We start from the raw sequence: 24,898 nt of genomic DNA, 5'->3' as shown, positions 1-24,898 counted from the left end.
CTTTTCCTCTTCTGCAGCAATCAAGTCATTAAACAACCACTGTTGCTTATCACACATCTATAAGGCTTTTCAAACAGACTTGACAGCCCTTTGTTCCTTATAAAAAAGGAACAAGAAAACGGAGAGCTTCTGATTATTTTCAGCAAGAATTACGCAGACCAAGAAACCAAAATATAAAAGCTACGTGGCAAATAATTTTAAAGTGTTGAGCAAGGGCAGGGAAAGATGGAGACCAATGATCTTGGAATAATGGAATGATGTCAGTATTTCATCACATGCATAATACAGAATTCTTTTATTCTGGTCTCCAAGGCATTTCACGTGGTATTTTAAAACAGAACATGGCAAAAACAAAGCTCTCCAGTGGTGGGACTTGGCAAACAGTTAACATCTACGCCCTGCAAGGACGTAAACCAGCATTCACACCTCCACGGCAATTCTCGCAAACCGATACTGCAAAGAGGCAGGGGCCCTCAGCAACACTAGGCCCCTCTCTGCGGCTGGCTGGCCGGACAGCATATCCAGCAGACCCGTCAAGCTAACAAACCCCAGGGCTTCTCCACAGCCCACAGCCATGGAGAAATCTCCCTGGGTGACAAAGCCAAGGAGAACTCTGGAGCAATGAGAAGTCACATCCGGGAGAGGGCCTGACCACAAGCCCAGGGTCAGAGTGTGGTGCCCAGCCGCAGGGTATGCCCCGGCCGGACCCTCAGACACAGTGCACCCTCGGTTCTGCCTCTTCTCTATTTTCTTCTTCTCTTTCTGTTTCCGGATCTTGCTCTTGAATGGGTCACTGTGCTTGGATTCGTGGGGCCCACAGTACAGCCGATCCTGACTGAGCTGGAGGAAATCCTCCTTGGCTGGAACACAGATCATGGTGTGCGGCTCGGGGCTGCCCTTCCCCAGCAGGGACAGGCTGACCCATACCAGGGCCCTGGGGAAACGGTCCAAGATGGACAGGCAGGCCTCTCTGGTCAATGCTTGCTGCCCGCTGCTGGGAGCTCGCTGGGCTGCCCAACGGGGTCCAGAACTGGGCCCACACCAGGCTGACAGCTGCTTCAGTGATTTTCTACTCCTATATGAATTAGAGACACACGTTTGAGGATATTTTATTTGAGGAGAAAACATGCAATTAGAAGATTGGGCACTGCTAGAGTTAATTTGACTTTTTTAATACTCTACATGGGGGGGCGCCTGGGTGGCGTAGTCGGTTGGGCGTCCGACTTCAGCCAGGTCACGATCTCGCAGTCCGTGAGTTCGAGCCCCGCGTCAGGCTCTGGGCTGATGGCTCGGAGCCTGGGGCCTGTTTCCGATTCTGTGTCTCCCTCTCTCTCTGCCCCTCCCCTGTTCATGCTCTGTCTCTCTCTGTCCCAAAAAGAAAAATAAAAAACGTTGAAAAAAAAAAAATTAAAAAAAAAAAAATACTCTACATGGGAAAGGATCAAAACTAATTTTTAAAAAATTAAAAACAGACATTAATACACTTCTGTAATGATATTTTTGTTTTTATGTGACTACTATTCTTAGACACTGAAAGATTAAAGGTTTAAGAAGATGAAGGCAGAAAAAAAATAAGACAGAAAGACAGAACCTAAGGCTGAGAGAGATAGTTACAGGGAATGAAGGATATGAAATCTAAGGTTACTGTATAAAAAATAAATATAAGGCAAGAGAGGTGGGCACTTATTAAAAATATGAGCACAGACTAGAAGGTAACTTAAGCACAGTCTAATAGGCTACAGCAGGAACATGTCTTGTACGGTAGCCTCTTCAACGTGATGATGGTCCAATGAATGGGCACTTAATCGCTCATAAATTCAGATCACTGAAAAGGAACTAGAAAAAATCTAATTCAGTGATTTAAGAAAAGAACACTTGCTCAGAGCTTCGAGAGGTTCCTCATTACTGAAGGTCACAGTCACGAGGGTACTGCTTTCTAAGCAAAAACCAATGAAACAGGTCACAGGGAACAACTGCCTTGGTTTATGTCTATGGATGACAATACTTTAAATCATTTGGTCAGTTAGTATCATGCCCCAAATCAAATGTGACTCAGCTATTTCCCTGAGCCCTCTATGGACACTGGAGGACTGGCTTTCCCCTCCAGAAAGTCCATGCATTCCCTTGGGCTTTGCATAAAGGAACAAAGATAACGTTTACATCCTGTAACCCGGTCAGTATTAAAACAGACAATCTAGAACACATCCGGAAGTCGTGTGCACTTACCTAAGAACGCAGAGGAGACTGCTGGTGGCAGCTGGTCCTGTTACCCACTCAGTCCCCATCTGGGCTGGACACTCTGTGTCCATCACTTCTCTGGGCTCGCTGGGGCTGCTCAGAGACATGCCCACTTCATCAGACAGCTGATCGGATTTTTCAGGCGTGGGGGTACAAGGCACCTTCTCTCTTTTCAAGTTACTCTCCTTGCCACGTGGAGAGGAAGCTACAGGTGATTTCTCTTGGGTCTGTACTCTTGATTCCCACTCTTGAGTTAACTGCTCCCAGGGATAGCAGAAAGGTGCCAGAGTGCCAAGCTTAACATAGTTGGGCCGTTTTGCAGGAGGGCGCCTGGTGAAAATCAAGGTGGAGAACCAATTTTGAACAATTTAGGATTGGACCATTAAAATAATTATGGCCACTTGTACTACATCTCTATTTAAAACACAAACATACAAAAAAAAATGTTTTCCAAGAAATACAATAAAGAATAACCACCAACTCTACTGGCCAAGCTTATGTTTTCTTCAGTTTTAATTTGATTTTATTTATTTTTATTTATTTATTTTTTTTATTTTAGAGGGAGAGAGCACACAAGCAGGGGACAGGAGCAGAGGGAGAGAAAGAATCTTAAGGAGGCTCCACACTCAGCACGGAGCCCGAAGTGGAGCTCGATCCCATGACCGTGAGGTCATGACCTGAGCTGAAATCAAGAGTCAGACACTCAAACAACTGAGCCTCCCAGGCATCCCTCTTTAGTTTTAATTTCAAAAGGTAATGCATCCACAAAGTGGCCCCATGTGGCCTCTGCACAACTCCAGGGAGTGCTGTTCTTGAAAGACTACAAGTGAATGGTGTCCCTGGAGTTGTGCAGTTGATGTCCCTGCACATTACAACATTCTACGTTCTAAAGGAACAGAAAGGATGGTGAAGTTTCTCCCTCACTCTTGACCTGTGGCTGGTGAAAAATGTTCCTGGGGTACCTGCCTCACTCGAAGACCTTTAAAAGGAAATTAATGAACTAGCTGCCCTACAAGAGATAGTACCATTTCTTAACATACCCTTCTGGAGACATTTTCTGTACATATGTGCAGATACGTACATATTTCTTTCCTTTTTGTACCCATTTTACACAAATGTCAGGTCATGATCTCACAGTTCCTGAGTTTGAGGGTGCAGAGCCTGCTTTGAATTCTCTCTCCCTTTCTCTCTGTCCCTCCCCCACTTGTACTCTCTCTCTCTCAAAATCATAAATAAACTTTAAAAATAAATAAAGTTGGTGATATCCTATGTTACTGGGAGTAAGGGGAAGCAGGCACTCTCCTAACTACAGATGAAATCCTAAATTAACACAAACAGCAATTGTCAATAGTACAACAAATCCTTGAGATGTGTATCTTTTTTTTTAAACCAGAGATCTTATTCATGGGATTTAGCCTAAGGTCAGTGCTTTCTTCCCTTCCAGCTCCTCTCCAGAGGCAGCTGTTTGGTTTTTACATCCACGGGCCTGAGTGGGGAAGATGTCCTCCTGATGCCCACAGACCATCTTTTCTCTCCTTCCTCCCCCCAAGACCCCAGCCCCCTGAAGCACGTGACATCAGATAAACCACTGGCTCTCCCTCCTCAGCCAGGTCCCCCATCAGCTGCCCACACACCCACTCCTAGTCCAGCCCACCTACCCCTCCCCACCACGAGTCAAGCACTAGAGTTTACTGTACATTTACATCCCCTCACTGTAAACCACCGCGCTGCACCTCTCCTTATAAAGCTCAAACTCTCCTGTTCGTGGACCCTCCACCCACCCCAGCTGGCAAAGCCCATCCGGTTACATCCAACCCTCCGCCCACCCCACACCAGCCCCTGATGGGCAGAACACAACTGGGGAAGAAGACACAGCAGTGCTGAACAGTCCTGTCGTAAACACAAAACTCAAGTGGACTACCTTACACTTCTCCAGCCAGTTCTATGTTCCATGCTCCTGGAAAACTGTCCACGTCAATTCTTTTCTCCTCAGATCTCCAGCAGCCTCTGGTCCCTTCTTATTCCTAGCTGATACCCTTGCCTCTCTGTTCACTGAGAGGACGGTCACGATCAGAAGAGTAGCACGTAATCTGCACTAGCGTCTGCCCTAGTCTACCTAAATCTGTATTCACGTCTCACTCAGAGCCAGACTTCAGGCCTGCTAAAATGAGATCTGAGCCTGACCCTATAGAACACCATCCCCTCTTCCCCACTCAAGAGCTTTGCTCTTGCAAAGTTAGCCTCCCTCCGCTCTCCTGGGTCCCTCCCACCAGCAGGGAAACATGTGCTTTCATCAAGAATATAAGTGGGGCACCTGGGTGGCTCAGTCGGTTAAGCGGCCGACTTCCGCTCAGGTCGTGATCTCACGGTCCGTGAGTTCGAGCCCCGCGTCGGGCTCTGTGCTGACAGCTCGGAGCCTGGAGCCTGTTTCCGATTCTATGTCTCCCTCTCTCTGACCCTCCCCCATTCATGCTCTGTCTCTGTCTCAAAAATAAATAAAGGTTAAAAAAAAATTTTTTTTTTTTTTTTTTAAATAAAAGAATATAAGCTCAGTGGGTGGCGTCTGGGTGGCGCCTAGGTGGCTCAGTCAGTTGAGTGTCCGGTTGACCTTCTGACTCTTAATTTCAGCTCAGGTCATGATCCCAGGGTCGAGCCCCACATCGGGCTCTGTGCTGAGTGTGGAGCCTGCTTCAGATTCTCTCTCTTTTGCCCTCTGCCCCTCCCCAGCTCTCGCATGCATGTTCTCTCTCTCACTCTAAAACAAAAAAACAAACAAAAAGAGTATAAGCTCCAGGAGGCAGGAACAGACCTTGCCTGCCTTCCCCTGCTGTAGCCCCAGTGCCTACAAGGTGTTTGACACATAGCAGGTTCTAAATAAACATATATTAAATGAATGAATAAATCGGACAAAGGTGTAAAGATGTATATGGAAAGCTATTTATAAAAGCACATAGCACAAAATCAGAAATAACCCGAAGGGCCACTGATAAATTACAGTACACCCACACTGGAGTCCTGTGCAACTGTTCAGATGTATTTTGAGCAAGGGTTGGCAGATTATGACTCACACATCAAACCTGGGCTGCTGTCTGCTTTTAAATGACCCATGAGCTAAGAAGCTTATACATTCTGAAATGGTTTAAAAAAAAGGGTATTTTATGGCACATGAAATTACACGAAATTCAAACTTGAGTGTCCGTAAACAGAGTGAGACTGGCACACAGCCATGCTCATTCATTTATGCATCATCATGTGTGGTTGCCTTTGTAACACAATGCAGGGCTGAGCTGAGCGGCTGCCATAGAAACCAAAAGGCCCACAAAGCCAAAAATATTTATCATCTGGCCTTTTGTGAAAAAAGTTTGCCAACACTTGGTTTAGAGTCACATTTATTGATATGGGAAAACCATCCGTAATACATTACTAAATTAAAAAAGCAGGTTTTCAAATAGTATTCATACTATAATCCCTTTTCAAAAAAAATTATACCTAGGGGCATCTGGGTGGCTCAGTGAGTCAAGCATCTGACTTCGGCTCAGGTCATGATCTTGCAGTTTGTGAGTTCGAGTCCTGCATCAGGCTCTGTGCTGACAGCTCAGAGCCTGGAGCCTGCTTCAGATTCTGTGTCTCCCGCTGTCTCTAACCCTCCCCTGCTCGCACTCTGTGTCTCTCTCTCTCTCTCTCTCTCAAAAATAATACAGATCAAAAAAAAGTTTTAATTGTACCTCAAAGGCACCTCAGCGGCTCAGTCAGTTGAGCACTGAACTCTTGATTTCAGCTCAGGTCATGATCCCAGGGTCATGAGCTCAAGCCCTGAGTTGGGCTCTGTGCTGAGCATGGAACCTATTTAAGATTCTCCCTCTCTCTCTCTCTCTATCCCTCTCTGCCCCTCCCCAATTCGAGCCTGCACGTGCTCTCTAAATAAGGAAGTTAAACATTCTAGAAAAAAAGTATTTGTACTTAAGAAAAATTTGTATGCATGAAAAAAAATCTAAAGGATGAGAAATAAGTATTACTGTCGATTACTTAACAAACACATCGAAGTCCAGAGCTACGTATTATAGGAGGCACAGATTACATGATTACTGCCCTCTAAGAGCCTGTAAGCCAGCAATCCAGGAAAGTGTCTCTGTGCTTTCACTCACTCACTCATTCACCTATCCCCTGACAAAGTCTGAAAACCAGGCACTGCCTGCCTCTGTGGCTGCGTGAACAGGAAAGCACGATAATTGAGCTCACGGTTAAGGAACTACGACATCCCACTTTCTACTCCTTCATCAATCAACTAATACAAGCTATTAAGGACACTGTGCACCAGGCACTGGCTAGACGTCGCAGATTCCACAACAAACAAGAGAGTTTCTGTTTCCGGGAGCCCACAGAGTCGTAGGATACAGGTTCTCAAAGTTAGCATGCACTTCATAGTATAAGGGTTGGTGAAGCCCCTCACTGGCCACTCCCCCAGTGAGAAAAAAGAAAACTCAGTCTAGATGGATAGATACCAAAATGCAAAAATAGTGCTTATCTCTTTGGAAGGAAGGACTACACCACTTTACAAAGCATTTTTGCATATTACCATAGTTTCAATAAAATTTTAAAATATGGGGGGCGCCTGGGCGCTCAGTCAGTTAAGCATCTGACATCGGACCCAGGTCATGATCTCGGCTCAGGCCATGCTCTCGCTGTTCATGAGTTCAAGCCTCACATTGGGCTCTGTGCTGACAGCTCAGAGCCTGGAGCCTATTTCAGATTCTGTGTCTCCTTCTCTCTCTGACCCTCTTCTGCTCACAATCTGTCTCTCTCTCTCTCAAAAATAAAGAAAAACAGGGGCGCCTGGGTGGCTCAGTCAGTTAAGCGTCCGACTTCGGCTCAGGTCATGATCTCGCGGTCCGTGAGTTCAAGCCCCACGTCAGGCTCTGTGCTGACTGCTCAGAGCCTGGAGCCTGTTTCGGATTCTGTGTCTCCCTCTCTCTCTGACCCTCCCCCGTTCATGCTCTGTCTCTCTCTGTCTCAAAAATAAATAAACGTTAAAAAAAAAAAAAATTAAAAAAAAAAAAAAGAAAAACATTAAAAAATTTTTTTTAATTTCATAAATATGTTATTACCTCAATAACCAGTTATAAAAAAACACAAATTCTATCTTGAGGGGGCAGGGGCTGGTAGTAGAAATCTTGAACAAGTGTCTGAGACTCAGGCCCATAGTTTTAGGCATGCACCATCATCAATGTCAGCAAATGACCAAAGGAAGGGGTCTGTAGCCTGGGAGGGCCAGATGTGAGACAATCCTAACTTAATTACGTCTTGGTCATGTGAACTAAGAACTAAAGGAAGTCTATGAAAACTCCACGTAGTGTAAGAGTTACTGAAGCTATTCCAAATGTCACTGGCCAAAGTGAGGAGGCCCTTCCCTTCCTCTTAAGACATTAGGAACCAAAGAAGCCGGTTTCTTACCTTTTGTACTTTTCAAGGAGACCCTTGGCTTGCTCTTCAGCAAAAAGAACCCCAGCAGGGCAGTCTGGGAAATCACCAGGGACGTCAGGCGATCTTTTATACTGAGAATGCACCACAGCCTCTTTTAACCCACCAACTCTTGCACCTCGATAGATCTAAAAGAAATGTCAAAAAGATCTTAACAACGTACCAACTTACAGTAAAATTAGTGCTTAATGTTTGTTTGGGGAAGTGGGAAACAACCTAAATGCCCATCAAAAGGGAATGGGTAAGTGTGGGATAATACTACAAGGGGTTATACAATAGTAAAAATGATGACACAGAGCGTCACCCATCAATATGGAAAACTCTCAATGTTGAGTGAATATGGTTAAGTTGTAAAAGCATATATATGGTGAGATATATAAAGTTTAAAAACATGTCAAATATAGTTACTTTATTTTGGGATACAAGCATGCTTAATAAGCTATAAAAATAGGCAAGGTAGTGACAAACACTGGAAATAGGAATAGTGATTCTTTTAGAAGGAGGGTGGGAAATGGAACTGGAGAGAAAAGAGAGAAAGTGCTTCCAATAAATCTGTAAGTTGGATGGTGGGTGAAGGATACACAGGTATTCACTATATCAGGATTTATACTTTTTTGTATGCTTGAAACACTTCATAATTTAAAAATTAAAATTATTTAAAAATATTCCCATTCTTTTTTTTTTTTTTTTTTTAAATAAGCTCCATGCCCAACATGGGGCTCGAACTCACAACCCTGAAATCAAGAGTTGCATGCTCTACTGACTGAGCCAGTCAGGCGCCCAAGAAATATTCCCATCCTTAAATGATTAACTGAGTATCTCTTGTACTAGGCATAATTGCTAAAATTAATCACCTGTGTGAATTAACAGTTGTACATGTCTTTTCTACTCTCTTAAAATAATATTTAAACTATTTGGAAGAAAAAAACACACTGGATTTTAATAAAAATTTTAGCTGCACTTAGGAATATATGGTCAGCACTTAAAAATGAAAAATGTATTCTATATATCTGTAAACATTAGAAAATTATAAAAATTCTTTTTTTAATGTTTATTTTTGAAGGAGAGAGAGAGACTGAGTGTGTGCAGGAGAGGGGCAATGAGAGAGGGAGATACAGAATCTGAAGGAGGCTCCAGGCTCTGAGCTGTCAGCACAGAGCCCAATGTGGGGCTTGAACCTGAGGCGAAGTCAGATACCCAAATGACTCAGCCACCCAGGTGCCCCCAAAATTCTTTTAAAATGTAACCAAATTTCTTCAATAAAAAAAAAAAAAAAAAAACTTCAACATTTTGTTACCACTACTATTCAAAAATCAGGACACTTTTAAAATTTCAGAAATCCACATTATGTCAGCCCAACTCTTATTAATGAAAATCTGGCTCCAGGGACTTTATGAAGTATCTCATATCAGAATCATAGCTCAAAGGGTAGAAAAATAGAACTCAAATTCTAAGTTGTGCGTGATGTCTGGAACACTTTCAGCTCTTGGTATTTACTGGGAATGTATTTTACACACTGTAAAGTCAGAATCGAAAAGGAACTTACAAATGGAATCCAGAAAGCCATGCCCCAGCCCTTTGGGAGCAGGACATCCCAGCCACTTCCCCAGCCTCGTCGGTCGTCACCAGTCACCCTTCCTGGCTGTTGAATCAAAAGTATAGGTATCTTGGATTCACGGGGACCTAAAACAAGCTGTGACCCGGGCACCAACAATTCACTTCTCTTCCGGTTTAAATCCTAAAGTGGAAGAAAATAATTCAAGACAAACAACCCTAATTTTCTGGGAGATTCTACTGGTTCTCCCTATAAGCAGCTTTAGAAAGTTAAATACTCTTTTAAAAAACAAGAAAAAAATAAATAATGATCAATCAATAAATAATAATCAATAAATAAATGTGAGCCATTTGAAATACATGGTATTCCTCCTACGACGATTTTCCTCTATACAAGAGCTTTGTTAGAAAATGCCAAATTATCTTAAATTTGAGCTACAATATACCAGATGACTCAAAGCTATAAAATAATATACATCCATTCTACTAATCTCTTCTATCAGGATTAATCTTATCTTCTGATTCTCAGTCCCTACATTTACTTTGGTTAAGATCTGTTGTCATGAGGTGAAAGAGGTACAAACAATCAACAACTTTTTCAAGGAGGGGCAAGTGGGAAAACGCTCTCACCAGGTTTTCTCACCAGGTCTTAAAGATTAAAAAGAGAAGATGCTATAAATTATTTGTTACGTGTACTGAAGGGAGCAGTGAACAACACCGTCTTAGACTTTCTTGCCAGCTGTAAAAAGAGATGAGCAGGTAGGAGAGAAGCCTAGCACTCACCGGAGAAACTATGCAAGAGACTGCCTCCGTGTTGCCAAGTCTAACTGCTCCCTCAAGCCTGACCAAGCCCTGATTCTCCCTTATTTTTACTTCTGGCTGAGTTTTCACTACCATCTCTACATGTTGTTAATTCCAAAATATCTATCTCCTTAGCCGGGACTTTGCCTCCTGGGATCAAAACTTGTCCTCTGGGCATCTGCTCTGGAAAGTCCTGAGGACCTTCACATTCAGCTTACCCCAGACTGAAGTTGTCCCCACTGCATCTGCTCTCCTCCCATGTTCCCCACCTAGCTGAATGATGCCACAATTGTTCAGTCACTCATTCATTCATCCATTCTCATATTTATTTACTGCCCATTCATTTACTCATCCATTCGAATGTTTACTGAGCACCATTTTTGTGCCAAACGCTCTTCTAGAACTTGGGAATGCAGCTGTGACAAATCAGGCTCTGGCTCTCTTTTACCTGAGGTGCGGAATCTAAGCTAGACTGTCAGGAACTAATCTACCAGGCTCCTCTTTTCCCACTTCCCACCATCCAAGCAACCACTGCGTCTTGTCAGATTTACCTTCAGGAGTCTGTATTCAACCCCAGGCCCTCCACTCCAGCCACCCTGCCCCAGTTCAGGCCCCCATCACATCCTCAATTAAGGACTATTTCCAAGGTCTCTTTTAAGGCCATCCAACCACACGTCCTCTCTCCAGCTCCTCCGCCTCCAGCCCCATTCCTACCTAGTCTAATGCATCTTCCACAGTGCTGCCATGTCTGATCATGTGGCCGACTTAAAACCTTCCCATGGCACCTGATATCTTCTGTTCAAATCCTTAAAATGCCTCAAGGTCTTTTATGCTCTCGCCCCTATTCACTTCTTCATCTCCTGCCTCACCCTCAACTCCAAGCCACCAATCTACTTGGATACTCTTGAACACATCATCCTGTTTTTAGCCTGGGCCCTCACGCATGCTGGTCTTACTTCCAGCAATCCTTTCTTCACTGCAGCCTTGGCTCCTGGCCCCAAGGAGTCTTGCTAATTCTGACCACCCATCTAAGAGCTCAAATTCCAGCTCCTCCGTCCAAGAAGCTTCCCCAATTTCCCTCACCTGGGCTTCCGGCTTCCCTTGACCCTATACTTTTTCGAACATACCCTAGCCATCTATCCCATCATCTACTATGATTCCTGGTCCTGGTAGGAGCTCAATCATTGTGAAATTAAAGATAGAACATTTATAAGGGGGAAAAAAAACAATAAAAGAAAAATGTATTTAAACCATGGGATTATCATTTTAAGAAAAATTCTCTGTGTTAACTTTTTAGAGAGATTATTCTTCTCTAAGAATAGAAAAAAAATCATAAATAAGGGATCAATAGATTAAAAATAAAAGAAGTCTACGAGATTCTATAAAGGATGAAATAACTTTTACAGCATCTAGAGTGAGGAATTTCAACCTGTCTTCAGGACTTTACCAATAATCCTTACACCATTAGTTACCTGATCCGAGATTTTATTCTCTGTGACATTCTTACAGATAGCTTGGTTCCAAATAAAGCTATGCGCACAGTCCACAGGCACACCCTCCAGAAGCAGCTGTCTAACTTTCTCATTATCTAAGAGGGAAAAGAAATAGCCTTCAAACTACATCCTTTAGATCAATGAAGTCAAACTATAAACATTGCCGGCTGACCTTCTGTTACAAGAAAATGTTCTGTAGGCACTCAACTTCTCTAGAAAAATTTACTTGACTAGAAATTATGTTACCCCTATAGCTGGCTTCATACTAGTCTGTGAAATAGCAAAGCCTCCTAAACTTATTATTTCCGATGTTTATTTTTAATGTATAAGATATAAACATCATATTCAACTGCCTCTAAATAATTGTCTAATTCCACATTTAAGATAACCAAATTCTAGGAACTACTGCACAGGTGAATAATTTCTTTATAATGTGCTATGACAGTACAAGCCACATTTTAACTATTGGTTTCAGGGTTCTTAATATCATTCTTGGCCCAATGGTGGTGAGCCAACAGATACCAGCCTTCTCTTCTGCCCTATTATTTCAAGTCTCTTAAAACCCTTTCTCACGGAGTATTTATTCCTTCTGTAAAACATGTTTTTCCCACTCCTTTAAGATGAGCGTATTTTCTGTGAAATCTATCGCTTCTTCCCTTTAAATAAGCTACACCGTGCCAAAAAGTACTCTAGTGGGAAAAAAAGGAGAAACTTTTTCATTTATAAACATATATATTGATAGATGAGATTTCCCACATGCAGTCCACTAAGGGTAAAAAATCTTCCAGATCTTATTTTTTTGGACTGAAAAATTAAAAGAAAAAAAAAAAAAAGAAGGAAAGAAAGACAATTCCTGAGTTTGGGCTAAGGTCTAAACTGCCTATAAAGAAAGGTCACTCAAAGGCACGTACCTGCATGGGTCTGATGGCCAGAAAAAAATAAGTTGGAAGTGACTGAGCCACAGTGTGACAGATTTCAGGGGAGAACAAAGATAGAGAATATTAAATTGATGAAAAGATTGGAGATAAAAGCTCCTTAAAGCAGAAACTGCCTCTAGTTGCTGCGGTTCCTCATAGAGATAATAACCAACAGCATCCCGAGTAACAGTGCTGTGTGCCGTGAAGTTCACACAGCCTGTCTAGGAGCAAACGGGCTCCATTTCAAACAGCCCCTATCTACCCAGAATGCCTTCCTGTGGGGTCCCGCCATAGATTTTGAGTGACAGAACTGAGATTCTATTCAGAGCTGGCTGCAGACAAAAGACATGGCACAGGAAAGCACGACCTCACCTCTAAATAGTCTAAAAAAATAATAGTAAACAAATAGATGAAACAAAGTAGGTAGTATATCCAGACAATGGAATTTTATTCAGAATTAAAAAGAAATGAGCTACCAAGCCATGAAAAGACATGGAAGAAGCTCCGATGCATATTACAAAGTGAAAGAAGATCATCTGAAAAGGATACATACTGTATGATTCCACCTATACGACATTCTGGAAAAGAAAATTATGAAGACAGTAAAAAGATGAAGGCTGAGAGAGGGAATGAGAGATGAATCGGGAGAGCACAAATTTTTAGAGCAGTGAGACTATTTTATGATACTACAATGGTGGACTCGTGTTGTTATAAATGTGTCAAATCCCACATAAAACACCAAGAGTGAACGTAATATAAACGATGGACTCTGCACAACCATGTGTCAATGCAGTTTCATGGGGGCTGTGCATATGTGGGAGCAGGAACGTTCTATTCCTTCCACTCAATTTTGCTATGAACCTAAAGCTGTTCTAAAATGTAACATCTATTTAAAACAAAACAGAATATGTCTGAAGGCAAAAGGGAAGGCCCTTTTAGGTCAACAGTCTTCAGTAGTTGAGAGAAAGAGAGTATTACCAGCTGAGTCAGCATGCACGTCAGTGGGCCTCGAATGACTTATCAATTCTGAATGTAATTCTAAGTCCTTTGCCCAAAGCTCATATTAAGCATATTTTCTTTCATACACAGGCAAAACCCTTCTAATTAACTACATAACTCCAGAATAACTTAAAGGTTGAAGGAAATAGCTTGTTTCCTCTTTTCTTAAGTAGATTTGAGGATGACCAAATTTTAAATTAAAACTTTCTTAATAAGTTTCCTTACAGAAGCAAAGGAAATTAATAAATGCTTTTCTCATTTGGGAATCAAGTAAACCAAATTTATAATCTTTAGATTCACTCTAAATTAAATATGCAGAACAGTTTAAGGGGCACAGCTGAAGCTGAGGGATTTTTCTCCCAAGAGCAGAAACAGAGAAGTTGGGACAAAATGACCAATAATTGGACACTTTGAGAGTCAACTATAGATCAGTGCTCTGAAGGTGCTTGGAAAAGCTGTAAAAAGGGACAATCTCTCACCTATCACTCTAAAGGCAACTTGACTCTTCCCGTGGTTTGGGTACACACTACCAAAGAGTGGGTAAAGAGAAAGATTATAAAAATTCCATGAGCACAACGTAAAGCATTGTCTAAAGCAAATCCATCTCTGGAAGACAAAGACTAGTTAAAACAGGGCAAATCAGCAGATGCGAAAGAGAACACATACTAAAATAACAGTACAAGAGAAATTCGATTTTATTTACATGGTAAAATACTGTGTTACGTTGAAAAGATTTGCAAAAACACACTATTAACATTTAAATCAAATTCAAGAATCAAATGATCAAGTAAACTTTTTCTTCATTTTTATTTTTTATTTTGAGAGAGCGTGCACGCGTGAGTGTGGGAGAGAGCAGGGTGGGGAAAGAGAGAGAATCTTAAGCAGGCTCCATGCTGAGCATGGAGCCCAACAAGAGGCTCAATCCCATGACCCTGGAATCATGACCTGAGCTGAAATCAAGAGTTGGACACTCAACTGACTGAGCCACCCAGGCCCCCCTCAAAGCATCAATATGCATCGTTACTTCAGGTTCTTCACTGAAAGAAACTGTTTCCTTCTCTGCACTCTTGCTGTTCTATTCTCAATACTTCTGACACGCAAATGTGTAGCCATTTTCCCCAGAGCAAGCAATTCTGCAACACCGGCTGATGTTCTACAATCCAAATCAATTCTGACACTATCCACCTGGAGATGGTGTCAGATCCCACAGTTTCAGGGCTCAGTCCCACAAGACTGCCCCTTCCTCAGATGCCAATGCCAATTCAAAGTCCCTGGTTTCCTGTACTTCTGACCAGCTGGCTATAAATTGGTCTCACCCATGACCCCCTCCTCAAATTCAATAATTTGCTAGAATGGCTCCCAGAACTCAAGAAAACAGTTTACTTACTACTAATGTAATGTTCTTTTCTGTTTTTAAATAAAAAGATTTAACTCAGAAACAGCCAGATGGAAGAGATGCATAGGGTAAGGTATGAGGGAAGGGATGCCCTTGACCTCTTTGGACTTAACCACCTTCCCAAAACCTCCATGTGTTTAAAAAACCGGAAGTTCTCCGAACCCCAACAGTGTAAGATTTTTATGGAGGCTTAATCAAGTAGGCAAGTCTGATTAAATCATTGCTGTTGACAATGAAACTCAATCCCTAACCCCTGCCCCTTTCCACAAGCAGGTCTGGATGGGGCAGGGGTAAAAGGGCTGAAAATTCCAACCTTCTTACCTTGTGGTTGGTTCCCCTGGTCACCAGCCCACCATCCTTAGAGGCTTTCCACCTCATTAACATAAAAATTGTGACCAAAAGGGGCTTTAATGAGTAAGAAAAGACACTCCTTTAGCCTTTAAGGTTTTAAGGCTGTTAACAGACAAAATGGACCAATTTTGGTGCTACTTAAACCATAAAGAAGGGTTTGACTTATGTGGATAACAAACTATCTTCTCATGTGTACTAGGAATTAGAGAACTCTGAAAAGAGAGGGTATATATCATTCGGATACTGTGATATAAGAAGAAAATATGGGGCCCCTGGGTGGCTCAGTCAGTTAAGCTTCCAACTTCGGCTCAGGTCATGGTCTCCCAGTTCATGAGTTTGAGCCCCATGTCGGGCTCTGTGCTGACAGCTCAGAGCCTGGAGCTGCTACAGATACTGTCTCTCCCTCTCTCTCTGTCCCTACCCTCCCTCCCTCCCTCTCTCAAAATGAACATTAAAAAAATTTTTTTTAATTAAGAAAATATGTATTTAGGTTTTGGGGCAAATGCCCCTTTCCTGGCATATAGCTCCTTAAACCCTTGTAATTTCCTAAGTCAAAAAGGCAGCGAATGACTTCAGATATAGAAAGAGAAACTGGAAGTTCTATATCAGAGAATTAAGTTTTAGATCGTGACATTGAGATTCTTCCAAGGATTAGTCTTCCATCAATTGACCCAGCTCATCAAAGTTTATTTCTAACTTTAATTTTGAATTATAATCCTAGATGATATGTCACATTTGTTAGTAATATTGATATAATACTGCTTTAAAAAGTTTACTGCTTTATGTGACTCACATATGACTATGTCTTCAAAGAAATTACTTAAAACGGTTTTAATAAAATACAATGACCGATAATACAGTAAGCTTTTATAGAAATTAAATCATGTTTTTCAAGATGAACTTTAATTTTCCTGGAACTGATTTATATTAAGATAAAAGCCTTAAAAAGTATTTAATACAGGGGTGGCTCAGTAGCTTCTGACTTCAGCTCAGTTCATGATCTCACAGTTCGTTGAGTTCAAGCCCCAAACGAGGCTCTCTGCTATTAGCACAGAGCCTGCTTCAGATCCTCTGTCTCCCTCTCTCTCTGCACTCCCCCACTCACTCACTCTCTAAAATAAATAAATATTTTTTTTAAAGTGTTTAATATATAACTGCCTCATTCCAAAAAAGGATTGCAGGCAGCCAAGGAAACTAAATAGAGTTTAACTATGGCTTTAAGGCGATTATTGTAGTCAACATTTAATGGCATAGTGAACACTACAATTTTCATGGTTGCACCACACCATAATGCCATTAAAAAAGAAAAGAAAGAGGCAACAACTCATTGAGAAAAGTCTAAGGCAATTAACTAAGTTGCCTATATATCTTCAAACACCTCTACACCTCTCTCATCCAATCCACCTTTCATGTAAGGTCCTGAGACAGTAATTTATTGCTCCCTTAATAAGCTATTAACTACATGTGGAGGTGAAAAAAAAACAACAAACGAAAAAACAAACAAAACTGAAGTTGTTACTACACATACCTGTATTTTTCCTCTCAAAATTCACAACAGAAATTTTATGATTCCTCCAATGAAGAGTGTTTAAATGACAGTAAATACAATGAGATATTAGCACCAGTGTGGCAAACGTGAGACTAGACTAAAATTTTAGCCAGCTCCTGCCCTAGGCCACCCCCACCAAACAACTCCCGTGAGCCACTCCACTGAGTCTAAACCAAGACATCTTACCCTTCAGCACCTGGGATGGCCTTGCCAGGATTCGAACCTGGATCATCTGTATGGTCAGACAGAGGCTTCCAATGAGCACAAGACCAGCTGCGGGTGCGGATCCCTTCCTCACAATTAAAATTCTGAAATGCCAGCCATTTTCAGAGAACCCAGTTTCCAGAAAGACAGTTTTTACCAGATACTAAAAATAAAGAACTCAAGGGGGAAAAAATGAACGTAAGGATCAGGCTACATGTCTCAAAGCTAAAAGACACTTCCAAACACACCATCTCCTTTGGTCATAATCACCTTGAAAAGGAGGCAGGTAAAGATCATCTCAACTTTTCATAAGTGAAGTTAATGCAGAGGTGTCAGACAGAAGTCTTCCAATGGGACTAAACTACTCAAAACTGTAAGAAAAACCAAGAGTGTTCTAGAAACTTTACCTTGGCATTTTTCTGGGTTGGGCAAAACTCTGGACCTCTTTTGAGGCAAATTTATTCGAGGATCCCCAACTGTCAGTCCCAAAATAGTACCGGCTGGAATTTCTGCTGGTGATGTTATTCCTTTAACAAAAATAAAAACAAACAAAAAAACCAAGTTTACACAAAGTCACTCACAATATATATACATATGCTTATATTTTCAGTTTTTTTAATAAAAATTTCTTCTTGGGCTATTAAAAAACATGTATTCCTCTTTTTTCCTATTAATACTTTTAGGGAGTAGATTAACATTCATAAAGAATGACGTTTCTTACCAAAAACATTAAATTAACAAAACATTATTTTACAACACGAACATGTATATTGCCATCACTGATAACTACAGTAGCTTTATACACAAACGCAATTACATACAAGTAAGTTTAGTCCTTGGTTTAGTACCTGGTCTATGTGTTTACCTATCATAACAGAATGGGAGCTATTTGGAATACTAACATATACTCAAATAGCGTTTCCCACGCTCACTGAGTCAGGTACCTCTCCGACATGTTTTCTTGCTATATTATGACAAGCAGTAACAAGTTAAAAAGTACCACTCCATGTAGGCAGCCCAACTGTAAAACACTCTTTGAACCCACTTCCCACTCCTCCCTTCTTCCCCAAACCACCCAGTCAGCATTCCCTCTGAATACCTCCCAACAATTCAAAAATGGCTTCTTGTTTGTGATGAAGGGAAACGCTATCAGGATTCTTACAGGTTTCAATCCACCAATGGTGAGGTGTCTTCTCTGTGTCCTCTCCCTCCTGAAAAATAACAATTCCTATTCACCAAATAATGAATCGGACTTGATAATTTTATTATGGCTGTGATATGTGAGAAACTGCCATTATATTTAACACAGTAATTAACACCAGACTGACTACTCTTCTCACTGGAGGCAAGGACATAGTGTTACAGTTCTCTCGAGATTTCACACACTAACAACAATATCCATGGTTTTCAGAGAGACCACCCAAGCTACTCCATAGCTGCATTCTTCTGTCAGCACACTATTGACAAAAGAGGCCTGCTCCTTGCTCCTCTCCTACTACCACCAACTTCATACCAATTAAGTAACAAAACGTTCCCCACCAAAGGAAAACGAAACCTTCTGTTTGAAAAAGCAAAAAGATATCTTATAATCACATTATTCCAAAAAACTTCAAATAAGACACACAAATGCTTTACTTATATTTTTCTCAGACAGAAACAGGAATCGAGCAAGGTTTCAAAAAGCACCTCAGGGGTACCTGGCTGGCTCAGTTGGCAGAGAGGAGTATGACTCTCGATGGGGTCACAAGCCCCATGCTGGGTACAGAGATTACTGAAAACAAAACAAAACAAAACAAAACAAAACAAAACAAAACACAAAAACCCTTAAAACAAAAAACCAAAGAGCACCTCAAGCACCAGTTACACACCAAGGAAGAGAACCTATAGCCCTGATTCATACTGAAGTTCACTGAAGTAGGATGTGCTCCAACAGATTCTAAAGAAGCACCGTGTTAACATATGGGCTATTTACCTCACAGAAACTCAGACTAGCTTACAGGTTTAAAGTACAGGCTCTGGAACCTAACTTCTTAGGTTCAGATCCTCACTGAGCAACTTATTAGCTAGAGTGGAGCCCCTACTCTGTGCCAGGCACTGTGCTAAGCACTGGAGACAGAATCTTTGCCATCAAAGCTCCATGTGAACATCGCATAAGTACCTAAGCAGATCTAGACATATAAATTGAGGAAATGTGCAAAATATGATGAAATATAACTTATATAAGTTAACTTGGGGGTCAGGAAAGGATTCTAGAGGGAAATGATAATAGAGGCTGAAATGTGAAGAACAAGGAGGGTTTAGCTAAGAAAAGGCAGGGGCCGGAGGAGGAGGTGGGGGGCAGAAAGTTCAGCCCGGTGGGGAAAGAGGGTATGAAGGCTCTAAAGGAGAGGAGATTTGACATATTCTGGGACCTGAAAGAAGGCCAGTGTGACTGAGATGCAGGTGAGGAGAGATGAGGGCAGACGCAGGAAGGCACAAGAGTATGAAGTCACATTAAAGGCTTTGGATTTTACCATAAATACAATAAGAAACTATTCAAAAGCTTTTAATTGGAAAGTAACATGATGTGAATAAATTGTTAAAAGATCATTCCATTGCCTGCATGGAGAATGGAGTGAAAAGAAGGAACAGTAGAGGAAGCGAAAAAGCTGCTTCAGTATTCAGGCAAGAGACACAGAGGTTGAGGCAGGTGTGGAAGCGATGGAGAGGGGAAGAGAGAGAAAGAGAGAGAGAGAGGGAGGGAAGGAGAAGCTGCCTTTGTTTTTTAAAGTATCTTTCTTCATTAAAAGCTCAAAACCTATTCAGGCTTAACATCTTATTTGGCCATGTCAAATCTGTGAGAGGCACAGTCAACGAAGGGTGAGTTGCACTAATACAGAGGAAACAAATAGGATCTGAATCCGAGTGTCTGATTCCTAACTTAATCTCTCCTCTCTATATCTGCGTGGTCCACTTGGTAGCCACCAGCCACAGAGAGCTATCTTTATTTAATTAAAATTAATCAAAGGTACAAAATCAGTTCCTCAGTCACACTAGCCACACTTCAAGTGCTCAAGAACTACATGTGGCTAATGGCTACCATATGGATGCCACAGAAGACTATCATCCTTGCAGAAAATTCTACTAGACACTGCTGCACTAGACATATTGCTCTTAACCTTTTAGGGATCACAGACCCTTAAGCCCCAGAAAATACGCACCACACAAGTACAAACAAACAAATAAAACCCGGTACACACTTTCAGTGATTTTAGGGGTTCTCTGTTACCCACAAAACTCACAAACTTGCAAGGAGAGTATGCACTTAAACAAGAACAAGTTAGCTTACTTACTAGATTTCCCTAGATTTGTTCCTCTAGAAGTGAAAGATGACAAAGTATTTGATACTAAACATAAGTAGAGAAATAAACATTTATAGGGCGTGGCCCAAAATGCTACTGAAATATGTTAGGTTTCAAATTTGCTAGGAAGGACATAACTGGATTAAACCACTACAGTCACATTTACTCTTACGGTATGGACAGAAGCAGCTTTTAGTGCCTCAGTTAGGATGGAGTGGGAAAGTGGACCGATCAACCGGAGCCTGTTCATCTCCATCGTCAAATCACTGAAAGAGAGAAAAGATCTTAAGATGGAAACCTTCATCATACACAGTGTCTGAGCCACTGGCAAAAACAGAACAAGTCTTCACTAAAATTGTTCGGAGGATTCAGAGAGAATTCACCTGTACCTGATTATAACGCCCGTGGCTGGAGAGACCCAAGAATATGGTTGATGTGGATCTCTAGTTCCATCACCGATGACTTTTTTAACCGGTTTAGCATTTTCTCCATCATCTTTCCGTTTTCTTTTCTTGCCAATTCTCTCATCAGGTAGTTCCGTTTGGCTTTTTTCCTGCGATGGTGTCAGCAGGGGCTCTGGGGTACAGACAGTTGATTTGATGGGTTCCATACACTGGCACGCTGCTTTTATTTCCTCTAAAATATCCTAAGGAAATATTTAAAAACTTCAGGCAGTTCAGTTCGTATTATTTTTTTCTTCCTTTAAAAATATACATTTTTATCCCTTTACAAATTAAACGAAATTCATCATGATTTATCAAAAAGCTTTTTTGGTGCTGCCGAACAGTGCACAACACTTGAAACAAAAAAACTTCAAAGTGTCAAAGATTAATGAAAATAATGTGACTACTCTGAACAATTAACATTTTCCAAAATCAGATTAAAGAGAAAATTTATAGTCTACCAGAAAAAAGCGGTGACTACGCCAAGAAAAAAAAAGAGAGATTAGAAATCATCAGAATTTGGGGCGCCTGGGTGTCTCAGTCGGTTAAGCGCCCAACTCTTGATTTTGGCTCAGGTCATGATCTCAGGTTGGTGTGTTCGAGCCCCACATCAGGCTCTGCACTGGCAGCACAGAACCTGCTTGGGATTGTCTCTCTCTCTCTGTCCCTCCCTCACACACACACACATGCTCTCTCTCTCTCTCAAAATAAATAAACTTAAAAAAAAAAAAAAAGAAATCATCTGAATTACTCAAAATAGCTTCTTATCATCAAAGAGGTTCTTACAAGGACCTGGATACCAACGAAGCAATTCAGACCTGGTAGGACCATTAGACCAAATGCAGCATTTCAAGCCACTGCGTACATAATATGGTGGGTTTTGTCTCTACTTCCACTTAGGATTTACTAAAAAGTGAAAGGTCAAGATTTGCTTCATTTCATATTCACGTAACGTTCTTCCCTATATTCTAATACCAAGTTCTCAGCGAAACTTTTATACTATTTAAATTTCCAGAGCATTGATTTCAACAGGAATTAAGAATGCAGTAACAGAGTCATGAGGAAATAACTCAAGGATTATACCTGTTTCAGAGTTGGATGAAGCCAGATCCATAACTGCCTGCTCTCAGAAGTGTGACCAGGGGTCCACTCAGGCTTCCAAATAAATGTAACAGGCCCCAGCATCTCTCTAGGGTATTTATTTGCCCGGTGAAGTATGATACTACCTTGGCGTTTTCCAGACAAGTAGTGAACTGCTGCAAAAGTCAGTCCTGACACAAACAAAAACAAAATTCTCTGATTTCCAGTGCTGAGATAATATTTCCTGATTGCCATCCTGTTACCTGCTGTCTATCTCTATGAGGGATGAGGTGCTGGTGTTGACCACTGCATAGATCAAAGCCTGGCACACAGTAAATTCTCAATAAACATTGAATGAATGAATGAATGAATGAATGGGGACTGAGTTTTTGCCCCACTGAATTCACTACACCAAAATAAAGGTTCTCTCACCTTCCACTTAACAATGCTACAAATAATTTGAAACCACCCCACCTTTCTTACATTAACATTCTCATTGAGAACAAGAACTGTCTTACGCATTTTATATATATTTAAATTCCAAAACACTTACTTGCTCATGAAATGAACAAATGCACAAAGACTAAAAGAGCATTCAGCTTTAAAACCAGTTTACCTGCGTCTATACTACACATCGGAGAAAGTGCCTTCAGTATTTCTTCCTCTTTGCCCTTCAGCTCCAAACAACAGTAGTAGGATAGATCCTGCACAAAGGAAGAGACGTAATCAAATACTTAGAATGGGTCATGGGGGAAAATTGTAACACGCCAAAAGCCACGTCAGAAAAACTTCTACCAGTCCAAGACTCAGAACAAATTGCCAAAACTATCATTTCTTTAAGACAAAACCTGAACCCTGTCTATTCTTAGGACATTAGCAAATATTTTTAAACCAATCTAAAGCAAAATCAAAATGAATTTTCATTTAAAATTTAAGTTACTGTGTCATTTCTAGAAAGAAAATCTGTGGGGGTACCTGGCTGGCTCAGTAAGAGGAGCATGAGACTCTTGATCTTGGGGCTATGAATTCGAGCCCCACATGGGGTGCAGAGATTACTTAAATAAATAAAACATTTTTTTTTAATCTGCATTTTATGCCATTTTTACAAACAAGTTTTAAGTAGAGTATAAAAACTGCTGCCTCTAAGTAAAGGGTTATTCCTCCCCCAAATCTATCTAAGAAATCAGAGTAGAATACCACAATACCAATATATTCTGCAAAGTTATGCTAAAGTTCACTTTGGTTAGCTAATTCAGGACTCCAAGATTATTTAACACTGAACCTAGAGACATGTCGTAATTAATTTATCCTGTATTCCTCCCATGCTTAATCTTGACTAGGATATTCAACTCTGACTAAACAATGTTCAAGGAAAAATGAAAGTAATGAGAGCAAGACCTTACCGACTTAAATGAGATGGCAAGAGATCAACTGAGCTAGTAAAACAAGTATGTTAAAGAACCAAAACAACAGTAACAGTCACTGAACGGATGCTGAGTGCCAGGGCCTGGGCGTCATCTACTACATGGTACACATACCAACACGTGACGAGCCAGGTACTTTCTGCTGCCGTATGACAGACGAGGATACCGACACAGAGACTGTCCCTGAACAAAGCTATATATCAGCAAGTGGAGAAGCCAGCATTCGAGTTGGGCTCACTGACCCCCAAACCAGTCCGTCTGCCACATCACATTTAAGCAATTTCAGTACACTCAGCACCTGAGACTAAAAGGGAAACTATAGCTAAGCTTCTGACAAACTCACAGAAATCAGGGCTATCACACACACAGAAATCTTCCCAGCAGCAGGGACCCACCATCAGCTATCAGTGTGCAGGTGAACCACACCCAAATCTGTACAACTGAGTGTCAGCACCAAACAACGGTTAATAGCCTGGAAGTCGTGGCATCAGACCTGGGCTGAAATCTCAACGTCACCACTCACTGGTTGTATAGCCGTGGGTAAATTACATAACTTCTCTGTTCCTTAGTTTCCTCATCTGTAAAGTAGAAATAATGCTAACTACGTCTGTTGTGGTATTGTAAGGACTAAAAGAGTAAATGTATATAAACCATTAAAACCAGGCCTGGCATAAGATTAAGTACTCAAAAATGTCTGTTACTATTAGCTATTATTTGTGTTACTTAGGGCTGATCAAATGTAAAGAAAATATCTGATAACGTCAGCAAAAATCTTGCCTCAAATAAGAAGTAACTTACCCATCTGTCTTAAAATTTGAGAAATGGCAGTGTATGACAGAAAAAGCACAGGCCAGGGAAATCAGCTGCCCAAAGGCTATCTAGCCACCAACAAGGTGCATGACCCTGGACAAGTCACTTTATCTCTCTGGATCCCAGTTTCCACAATATAGATAAAGGATTTTACTATAATCAATGATTTCTGCTGCTGAATCTTCAAATCAAAAGCCCTTAAAAGGTTCTTGCATTATTTCACACCCATTAGGATGGCTATTATCAAATAAACTAAAAATAGTAAGTATCAGTGAGGACATGGAGAAATTGAACACTGGCACATTGCAGGTTGGAATGAAAAATATCATAGCCTCTATGGAAAACAGTAGAGCAGTTCCTCAAAAAATTAAACACGGTATTACCATGTGAAACAGCAATTCCACTTCTAAGTATATACCCAAAGAACTGAAAACAGAGACTTGGAAAAGATATTTGCAAGTTCATTTCATAGCAGCATCATTCACAACAGCCAAAAGGTGGAAGCAATCCAAATGTCCATTGCTGGATAAACAGACAAACAAGATGTGGTATGTACATACAATGGAGTACTATTCAGCTTTAAAAAGAAGGGAAATTCCAACACACGACACAACATGGCTGAACCTTGAAGACGTTATGTTAAGTGATGTAAGCCAGTCTCAAAAGGATAAATATTGTGTGATTCTCCTTATATGAGGTATCTAGAATAGGCAAATTCCTAAAGACAGAAAGTAGAATGGTGGTTGCTGGGAGTAGGTGAGTGAGCAACGGGGAAGATGAAAAAGACCTGGGGATGAATGGTGATAACACTTAGACAACA

At 41.2% G+C, this 24,898-nt stretch overlaps 1 protein-coding gene across 1 annotated transcript in view; it reads right to left on the bottom strand.

Annotated features, from left to right (window-relative positions):
• Positions 1-276: 276 nt before the first annotated feature.
• Positions 277-24,898, bottom strand: part of POP1 (POP1 homolog, ribonuclease P/MRP subunit) — a 32,852-nt gene continuing 8,230 nt past the window's right edge. The window contains exons 6-16 of the mRNA XM_058698679.1: positions 22,461-22,548; positions 21,848-22,035; positions 20,711-20,967; positions 20,494-20,587; positions 18,080-18,191; positions 17,388-17,507; positions 11,544-11,659; positions 9,263-9,454; positions 7,690-7,844; positions 2,227-2,568; positions 277-1,075 (exon numbers count right to left, since the gene is read on the bottom strand). Coding sequence (XP_058554662.1) covers positions 421-1,075; positions 2,227-2,568; positions 7,690-7,844; positions 9,263-9,454; positions 11,544-11,659; positions 17,388-17,507; positions 18,080-18,191; positions 20,494-20,587; positions 20,711-20,967; positions 21,848-22,035; positions 22,461-22,548 — 2,319 coding nt within the window. The 3' untranslated portion in view covers positions 277-420. The remainder of the gene's footprint in view (positions 1,076-2,226; positions 2,569-7,689; positions 7,845-9,262; positions 9,455-11,543; positions 11,660-17,387; positions 17,508-18,079; positions 18,192-20,493; positions 20,588-20,710; positions 20,968-21,847; positions 22,036-22,460; positions 22,549-24,898) is intronic.

This window comes from Neofelis nebulosa, chromosome 14, assembly GCF_028018385.1.
Source record: "Neofelis nebulosa isolate mNeoNeb1 chromosome 14, mNeoNeb1.pri, whole genome shotgun sequence".
Taxonomy (NCBI): domain Eukaryota; kingdom Metazoa; phylum Chordata; class Mammalia; order Carnivora; family Felidae; genus Neofelis; species Neofelis nebulosa.
This window is presented reverse-complemented; position numbering and strand designations above follow the sequence as displayed.